Source organism: Diospyros lotus, chromosome 8 (assembly GCF_014633365.1).
Source record: "Diospyros lotus cultivar Yz01 chromosome 8, ASM1463336v1, whole genome shotgun sequence".
Lineage (NCBI taxonomy): Eukaryota > Viridiplantae > Streptophyta > Magnoliopsida > Ericales > Ebenaceae > Diospyros > Diospyros lotus.
In genome coordinates, this window is record NC_068345.1 from 8,775,666 (window position 1) to 8,785,478 (window position 9,813).

At 31.9% G+C, this 9,813-nt stretch overlaps 1 protein-coding gene across 1 annotated transcript; it reads right to left on the bottom strand.

Annotated features, from left to right (window-relative positions):
- Positions 1-351: 351 nt before the first annotated feature.
- Positions 352-1,090, bottom strand: LOC127808256 (uncharacterized). Its single transcript, XM_052346709.1, has 2 exons — positions 1,075-1,090; positions 352-978 (listed from the first exon to the last, which is right to left on the bottom strand). Exon 2 carries the CDS (start codon positions 957-959, stop codon positions 546-548), a length of 414 nt encoding a protein of 137 aa, XP_052202669.1. The 5' UTR covers positions 960-978; positions 1,075-1,090; the 3' UTR covers positions 352-545.
- Between the last annotated feature and the right edge of the window lie 8,723 nt (positions 1,091-9,813).

The window sequence follows — 9,813 nt, forward strand, 5'->3', positions numbered from 1 at the left end:
TTTTTGAAATAATAAAAAAATAAATAATCTTTTGTCATTGTCATTATAAAGCTCATCCGTAGTATAAGAGGACCTCAAAAGGTTAGCCAAAGATGTGATATTCAATCCTATTTTCATATCTTTTAATTCTCTTGAACTCTTTCTTATTTTTTAAGTATGCGAATAAAGTGATTCTAATTGAGTCTTAGACTATAATTCCTGCTTTCTTCCTACACAAGTATCCCGCAATCTAGATCAATCGTACACTCGGATGAAGTCTCACCTAAATCGAATACTTTCAATTAATGATTAATTCTTATATATATCATCACTTAAATATAATATGAGTTGCAAGGATCTTATCAGAAAAAAAAACAAGACTATAAATAAAAATGATTAAGCAAGTTAAAATTCTTATAAGTAATCCGATAAATCTCCTCTTCTTACAAACATGTTGTAAAGGAGTTCCATTTTTTTTACATAGCAGTCACAAGACGAGTGGTACCTATTCGACTTTCTATATATATATATATGTGTATATATTTGTGTCCGTACACGTGTTTACTTTATTCACCTTGGTTCCCCATCGGACCTGGGTTGACCTGACGGGTTTGGAGCACGGCCAACACCATACCCGCCATTGAAATCATGCCACCGCTGGATCCGCCGCCCGATCCAGAGCCGCCCCAGCCGAATCCACCGCCGCTCCCACCCCAGCCCGAACCGAACCCCCAGCTGCTGCCACCGGGCCCCGAACCAGTACCCCAGCTGTACTGCCAGCTACCATCTGGCGATGACCCGCATCCCCGCCAGAAGTTCCAGGGGCCCTGTTGGCCGGAACCACCACCGGCGCCGCCCCGATCAGACATGGCCTTGACGGTTCTGAACATGGAACGATTACTAGTACTGGGAGATAGAAGAATGGAGATTGCCACCAGGCTCAGCCCCGTAACCAGCCATTTGGACATCTTTATTGCCATGTCTTTCTTTTTCTTTTTTCTGTGGTTTTGGTCAAAGTGGAAGAAACAAATTAATGATTCAGTTGGGAGGAAAACAGATGGGAGAAGACTTTTATCATACTCACCAAGCACTCACCCACTTGAAGAGGAAGTCTCTGACTCCAGTCACTCCAGGCCTTTGGGCGTGACTTCTCAGACAAAACCATTGCTTTACTAATGCATCCTGTCTGCCAACTAACTTTGTCAATTCCGTCTTGATTACCTTCTTAGATTTTTTATTAGAATGAGGTATTTTAATATCAAATCATTTTAATGTTTCGTTTTAGAATTCTATATATATAAGTATAAACTATTTAATAATTAATATATCAATAGTATATAAAGTTAAGGGTTGAGAGGGAGTGAAAGAAAAGGAAAGGATAGGGCTTATGGCAAAAGAAAGCTCGCTCCGTGGGTAAAATTTAAGACCCTGTTTTTTTTATTATTTTCAGTTTGTTTTGAGTTTTTAATTTTTTAAAATACTAAAAATACGTTTATTTTGCTATTTTAAAGATGTATTTTTAAAAATAAAAAAAATTATAAAAAAAAATCTAAAACAACAAAAATATTGTTTTAGGTGTTTTTAATCAAAACTAATTGAAAATACCAAAATGCATAAAACAAACCCAACCCTTCTCTCCCCCCCCCCCCCCCCCCCCCCCCCCCCCCCCCCCCCCCAAAACCCAATCTCACACAAAACCCATTGTCTTTCTCTCTTTCTCTAAACCCAATCTCACACAGAACCCATTGTTTCTCTCTCGCTCTCTCTCCCCCTCTCCTCTTTTCCCTTCTTTCTCAAGCTACCGTCAATCTCGCCTTCCACACTGTCGTCACTGACTCTTTTTTTCTCCTTCATCCTCCATCGTTGGTGGCCACATGAAATCGACGATGATGGCTTGATGATGCCGATGGCCAAGCAACATCCAAACAATGGCTGTGGCAGAGGAATAAAGATTGATAGCCATGGCAATGCACAAGGCCATGGTCGATCGAACACGGCGGAGGCACTCGAGGCCTCTAATTGCTGGAAACCTCTGGCCACGATGGTCGGTGGCGACTGATTGCATTTTTTGCGTTTTTGCCAAAAATTAAAAATCAGATATATTCAGTCGTTAAATCTAGCCCATTTTTGTATATGTTAACCCCCTTGGCTTGGCCTTTCTAATGGTAGGCTCTGATCATGTGAATCTTCAGTTGACAGTGGTTGTTGATGACGGAGAAGATGCAAGCGCTAGAGAGAAAATAAAAAAAAAAAAGAAAAGGAAAAAAAAAAGAAAAGAAAGAAAAAAAAAAGAAAAAAATATTCTTAAATTTAGAAAATAAATTAAATATTTATTTAAAATTTTAAAAATATAGTATATATATTGTAATTTAAAACATAGGATAATATATAGTATATTATTAAGTGTATTACACGTATAATAATATTTAATATAAAATGTTATATTAAAAAAGTTAATTTTATTATTTAATAATCAAATTTATTGAATAAAATATTATAAAATAATTTATTTTTTAAAAATTTTAAAGTAAACTTGTTTTTTAGTTTTTCTTTTAAGAAATAGTTTTCAGAATGATAAAAAGAACGTATTTTTAAAAATATTAAAATAGATACTTAAAATATAAAATTAAAAATTAACAATTAAAATACGAAAAGAATACCACCGAAGAGTTTGAAAAGAGAGGGAAGAAAAGGGGATTGACCCACGAATACCGAATACCGCCAGAACAGAAGAGGAAAGGATGACCTTTTTGAAATGTCTTTTATTTTAAGAAATTGTTGGGATGAGTCGAAACTCAAACCCTAGATCAACCCATTAAACACTTAAATAAATTGAGTGATTGTTTGCATAAATAAATGGATTGAATCATACATAAAATATAAACAGAATCAAAACATAAACATAGACGATTTACTGTGGTTTACCCAAAATAGGGCCACGTCCACGTTGAGCTCCGGCAAATGGAGTTCACTGCATTATAAGGATAAAAAACTGTTTACACCCACCGATTACAACAAAGAACACTCTCAGATCTCATTGTACAAAAACAATCTCTTAGAAATTAAACCAGCCCCGTAACCACATGCTAAGATTAGAGGCTTACAACTTAGAGAGGAAAAACAAACAGAGTATCTATACAAAAATGAAAAACCAAAGAATGATCAACAAACCCTAATCAAGACTGATAATCAGAGGCCGTCTTCCATTGTATCTCGAGGCGACTATAACAGTTATAAAGGAGATTCAAGTGGTGCAGATTGTATCGTATAAAGGTGAAACAGAGCATCGGCAATCGGGGAAAAGGCAGGCAAAAAGACAAAACACAGCACGCCCAAGTGAAATGGCAAGGCGGTTGTCGTTTTGGCCCTCCACCCAGGGCCCAAAATGCTGCCGTTTTGGGTAGCCTTGGGGGTTGCCAAAATGACCCTCTTGCCTTGCCAAAAATGCTGCCTATTGGAGCTTCACTTACAACAGAAATCAAATCAATTTAGAATGAGTGCTTAATATGATTTTAGTAATAATAATAATTTTTCTGTGATTTAAATGTCACACAGTTTGAATTATAATGAGTAAGGAAATACTAAAACTTATGATGCGGGGTGTTGTTTTGGTATTTTTAAAATGTTTTTGTTTTCAAAATGCTAATAAATGTTTTTGCGCTACTTTTATAATTTTAAAATTTTTTTGTGACCGTTTTATAATATTAAGAAAATATCAAAAATACGTTTTTATCCATAAATAGAGATGAATTTTTTTTTATCTCCAACTCAAAATTTTTAATTTTTTTTCTAGAATTTGTTTCCAAAATTTGTTTGAATGTATTATGAAATTTATATTTATTTTTACATTAAATAACTACTTTTTATAATTTTCTATATTAAAAATTATATTTACAAAAAAAATCATATATTTTTTTATTTACATATTTTTTCACTTTTTCGTTTCTTATTTTTTTTGAAAAATGACGTTCTTTCGTTTTCATTTTATATCGTATTCATTTTTGTTGCCCAGAAAAATACCAAAGAGGGGGGGTGAATTGGGTTTTTCAAAAATTAATAATTTTATCTCTTTTGAAAACTCTTAAATTTGTGATTTTAATATATGATGATTGTAGTAGAATTGAAAATAATAAAATCACACAATCACACAGAACAAGAGAAATTTATAGAGATTCGGCTCTAAAGAGCCTACTCCTCTCTCTCAACACTTAGCTTGAGGCTCTCAAGACTTAACTTGAGTTTCTACTAAGAAAAATCAATACTAACTGTTAATTGGAGCTAAAACTAACATATAATCCCTTGCCTAAGTAAGAAACACTAGCATACTACTAGCAAATACAATCTCTTCACACAACAAGTGAGTAAAAATAACAAACTTACAATTAGAGACAATTACAAACAAGTCACCAACGGTTGAGAATTTCACCAGCCAGCACACATCTAGCACTTCGAACTTTCTCACTTTTGTTTGAATGCTCTATCAAGTTTGTTCTACCTTGAACCTCCATACTTACCCTATATATACACATTTCAAACACTAGCCATTAAAGAAAATGTTAATATGAAATTTGAAATTTAAAAAATATTTAGACTTTCTCAAACAATTAGAAAATATGTTTTATTTTTAATTCAAAATAAATTTACTTTTTGCATGAGAAATCAAGATTTGAAAATTTAAATATAAGCTTTTAAAAATTAAATGATTAAAACAAGAAAACATGTCTAAAAGCAATTCTCCTTTAATTCAAAATAAATTTACTTTTTGCATGAGTAAAAGAAAATATGTTTAAAAATAATTCTCCTTTAATTTAAGGTTTGAAAATTCAAATATAAATTTTCGAGACATAAATGATTAAAACAAGAAAACATGTCTAAAAATAATTCTTTTTTAATTGAAAATAAATTTACTTTTTGCATAAATAAGAGAAAAGATGTCTAAAACTAATTCTCTTTAATTCAAAATAAATTTATTTTTTGTATGAAAAAGAGAAAACATGTCTAAAAGTAATTCTCTTTTAATTCAAAATAAATTTACTTTTTATATAAGAAAGAAATATATTTATATCATAAAAATACTTTTGTTCTCATCAAAATTGTATTTACTTACAAATTATATTTACTTACGCTTGAGCTTAACAATTTTCTATTTCCGTTTTTGTTCAATCTAGATAAAAACAAAACAATCTTATATTTAAATCTTAGACTCTAAATAGGATATATAATTTGACTACAAATTTTTGTTTGTTTATGTTATTATTGAGCAATGATATATTGCTCGTATCGGGCAAAAATTATGTTATCCGATGCTAACATGGTAACAAATCATTGTGTGAACCCATCCACTTCCACCAATGATTTATTGTCATGTTAGTATTTTGTATTGTATGATGCGAGTAACAGATCAAACTTATATTATTATATACTATTAGTTGTTGAAATGTCAAATTAGGTTAGATGGATTGATCAACAAGGTGGCAAAACTCATATGATTTGATTTTGGTTGACGAATAATGTTATTGCCACCGAACTAGCATCTGTAAAAACTCTCAGCTGGTGCTTCAGTAACAAGCTCTAAGACACCTCATCAACCAAATCCTTTAATATAAATTTTTATATAAAATTAAAAGTTGAATCTAAAATTAAAAATAATGGTGAAAGTTGGGTATTTCTTTTTTGATAATTTACCCAATTAACACATTTTTTTGTGTGCATAAAATTAAGGTAAATAAAAACTGCTTACAAATATAATTTTTGTAAAATGAGAAATCTTATGTATTAGAAAACCCATTTGTAGGGTTTCGTTGTAAGACAAATTCTTTCAAAGAAGTGTTTTGAATGGTAGTGAATGTTCATGCAATTTGAATGCAAGATTAAGGGAAGAGGATTGCCTCCACTCCATATGAATTCTAGTGGCGTATTCTGTTTATAAACTTAATACATGATGAAGTGATGAGTGCCCACTCCCAAGCTTATCGCCTGCCACATAGCCCCACCCTAAGAAATCGATCAATCGTTTTTTGCCGTCTCAGACAATTTTAGTGGATTACATGTGCCACGAAATTTGAAGGTTTTGGTGGCAATTGCTTGGGAAGAAATTGCGAGAGACGGCAAGAGAATTGAGAGAGGCTTTTTGTCTACTTCTATTTTGCTTTTCTTTAAATTACAGGTGCATATCATAAAGTTCGGAGAGATACACAGGTGCTGGTAGATTAATGTTCTCAAATTAGCACAAAACGAGGACGACGATGTGATATCGGGTAATTTGTTAGGTGTGGACAGATTCAGTTCAACACGACTTGAGGTAGAATCAATTTCAGTGTAAAAATAATATCTACACTCACCTGATACCGAATTACAAGTATGTCATATTATATTTTATATGATAAAATAATATATTATTTTAAATTCAAATTATGTATGATGTGTATATTTATATATTCAGCATGCATGTCTGAACTACAAAATTTTTTAAATTTATTTATACCATGACACGTGTATTGAGTTCTAGGTGGCTCTTAGACTCCTCGCTCGCAACTCAAGAGTAACTCCAATGTACGTCCGAGCTTTCCTTTCTTTTTTAGATGCTTAGGGTTTATGTTGCCAACTTTAGAGGTCGAATGGGGCCCAACAATAAGCATATAGTCAGGCTTGAAATTCTTTTTTAAAATGATAAAAGCATTTATTTTTTCCGAGTGAGGCATAAGAACTCTCTTATTGCACCTTAAGCAATTATTTTTTGCAAGGTTTGCCCCCCAGAATGCTAAAAATTGATGTAAATGACCAATTTGTTGTTTTATTTTTGATAAAATATTTTGATGATAAAAACTTTTTTTTAAAATTTAAAAATAATTAGTAAGATTAATTTATAAAATATCTAAAATAATTTTGATGATATTGTTATTCAAAACCTTTATATATTACAATGATGTCAAAGGATAAAAATCCTAAATATCCTTTTAGTATAAAATCTTTTTTGGTAAATATTTCATTTTGAAAAATAATATTATGGCATCAAAGAAAAATTATTTTGAAACCAAATGAAGTCTAATTTAAAATGTGAAATTATTTTGAAATTAAATGAATTGTTGTATGAAATGTGTCAAAATTGTTTTGATTTTGATATTATTTTGATGATGAAGAACTTAGTAATTACTTATTGATGAAAATCATCATGTTAAATATCTTTAGATGGAAAATACTTTGATATTGAAAATTTTCATTTTTTATGATGAAAAATATCTTTATATTATCTTTATTTTCAAATGAAAATAAAGTATATATTATTGAAAATGGAAAATAAAAAATCCATTTATTATCTATGAATGTTGTTTCAATCATTTTGTTGAATCATATAAACACCCTAGTGGCAATCTCTTGAAAAATATTTCTTTTTCCATTCAATAAATATTAATCAAATGAATCAGTATAAGAGGTATGTTGAAAATGGAAAATCATTCTTTTGCTTAAGGATGTGTCTCAATATTTTTAAATTTATGTAAACTACTTAACGATAACGACAATTTCTTGAATAATTAACATTTGGAATTCATGATATATACTTTTTGAAAATCAATTATTTTGGTTGTATGATAAAATTCCAAGAAAATTTGTTTAAATCATACACTTCTTTAAAAAAAAAAAAAAAACAAGGCAAAACTATCAACATCTTTGAGTTATCTATCGATCGTTTTATGTCTTTGTAATATGGGCTGACTTAAGATAAACCAATGTCGACTTTCTTAAGGAAACAGTTGACCATCTTTGGCCTTTGCCAAGAATAATCGATAGTTTCCATGATCTGTCAACATAGAAATTTCATACTCTCGGTCTAAATGTTTTTAGTTCAAATTCTATTGACATTGACTGTACAGTATCAACTTTCTCTTAAAATTATTGACTTGTTGCTTTAAATTGTCAATCATTTGTCAAAGAAGTTGACTTCTTTTATAAAAGAGTCCATCGTTTGCCTAAAGCCATTGTTGTAACATCCCGTTCGAGCGATAGGAAGATCCGGAACAACTTACCCTGATAGGCCTACACGAACTTCCCAAGGGGATCACCCATCCCTGGATTACCCTAGGTTAAGCACGCTTAATTTGGGAGTTCTTTGCCAACATTCAGCCCAAAAGGTATCCAGTTGGTGTTGTTTCCTTTCTTACACTATCCTCGATATATACTAACTTCTCTGGGCTCTCGGGGTATTACATTCTCCCCCCTTGAGCACATGACGTTCTCGTTATACGACCTTACAACCGGTCCCAGATCTCCCCCCGATGCATGGCCGATGTGGGATTTGCCTAAGGTGCCTACACGCACCCCCCCTCAGGGACTCAGCTTTCTCGCTGAGGTTTGCCCCACCACCGCGCTCAGAGGCTCGGGGGTCGGCTCTGATACCATTTGTAACATCCCGTTCTAGCGATAGGAAGATCCGGAACAACTTACCCTGATGGGCCTACACGAACTTCCCAGGGGGGTCACCCATCCCTGAACTACCCCAGGTTAAGCACGCTTAACTTGGGAGTTCTTTGCCAACATTCAGCCCAAAAGGTATCCAGCTGGTATTGTTTCCTTTCTTACACTATCCTTGATATATACTAACTTCTCTGGGCTCTCGGGGTATTACATTCTCCCCTCCTTGAGCACATGACGAGGATCTTACACTATCCTCGATATATACTAACTCCTCTGGGCTCTCGGGGTATTACAATTGTGCGCTTTAATTTTCCTGAAGAAAACTGTCGATCGTCACTACAAGAACAATAGTTTTTAGCGACGAAAATATTTCGTCATTAATATTTTTAAATATTTTTTTTAATTTAGTGATGGAATTAGCGACAGAAAGACTTGCCAACAAAAACCCAATCACTAAAAAAGAAAAAAAATTAAATTAAAAATTTAAACATTAGCGACGGAACAAATCCGTCACTAAAAAGTAAAAAAAATTAAATTCAAAATTTAAAATTTAGCGACTGAGTTATACTTGTTGCTAAAAAAAAATTAAATTCAAAATTCAAAATTTAGTAATAGGGTTATACTTGTAACTAAGAATAAAAGAATAAAAAAATAAAAATTCAAAATTTAGCAACAGTGCTATTCCCATTGCTAAAAATGAAAAAAAATTAAATTAAAATTTCAAAATTTAGCGACGGAATTATACCTGTAGCTAGAAAAGAAAAAAATTAAATTAAAAAAATTCAAAATTTAGCGACGGGGCTAAAAAAGAAAAAAATTAAATAAAAAATTTAAAATTTAACGACGGAACAAATTCGTTGCTAAAAAAGAAAAAAAATAAATTAAATATTTAAAATTTAGCGACGGGGTTATACCCATCACTAAAAAAGAAAAAAATTAACAAATATTAAAATTAGTAATGAAATAAAATTTATAAACTTCTATTTGAATTAGTAATGAAATAAAATTAATAAATAATAAAATTAAAATTAATATTCATTTTGCTCTACTAACATTGATATTAAAATTAATATTCATTAAATAAGTTTGAAAAAATTTAGAGTGTAAATATAATTCTGGAAAGTTTGGAAGAAATTATTATAAATATAATTTATGCACATTAATAGTTAAGGAGGCTTCCAAATTGACTGGCTTGCATGAGCGCATATAGGTGCTTGGTCCTTGGAGGTTGGGTTGTATTCCAAGGTGCAGTGCTTGGGATTATTGCTAGGATTATTATCCTAGCGTTGTCACGTGGCAAGTAGAGGCGCGACCATGCAGCGCATGCATGAGGGGAGGACGAGCGCGTGTGGGGCTAAGCACGTGTTGATTTTGCGGGCATGCGTTAAATTTAGAGATGAAATTGTTTTATGTCACTGAATT

Coding starts and splice junctions, on each gene's coding strand:
- LOC127808256 (XM_052346709.1), bottom strand. CDS start 959: ATGGCAATAAAGATGTCCAAATGGCTGGTTACGGGGCTGAGCCTGGTG.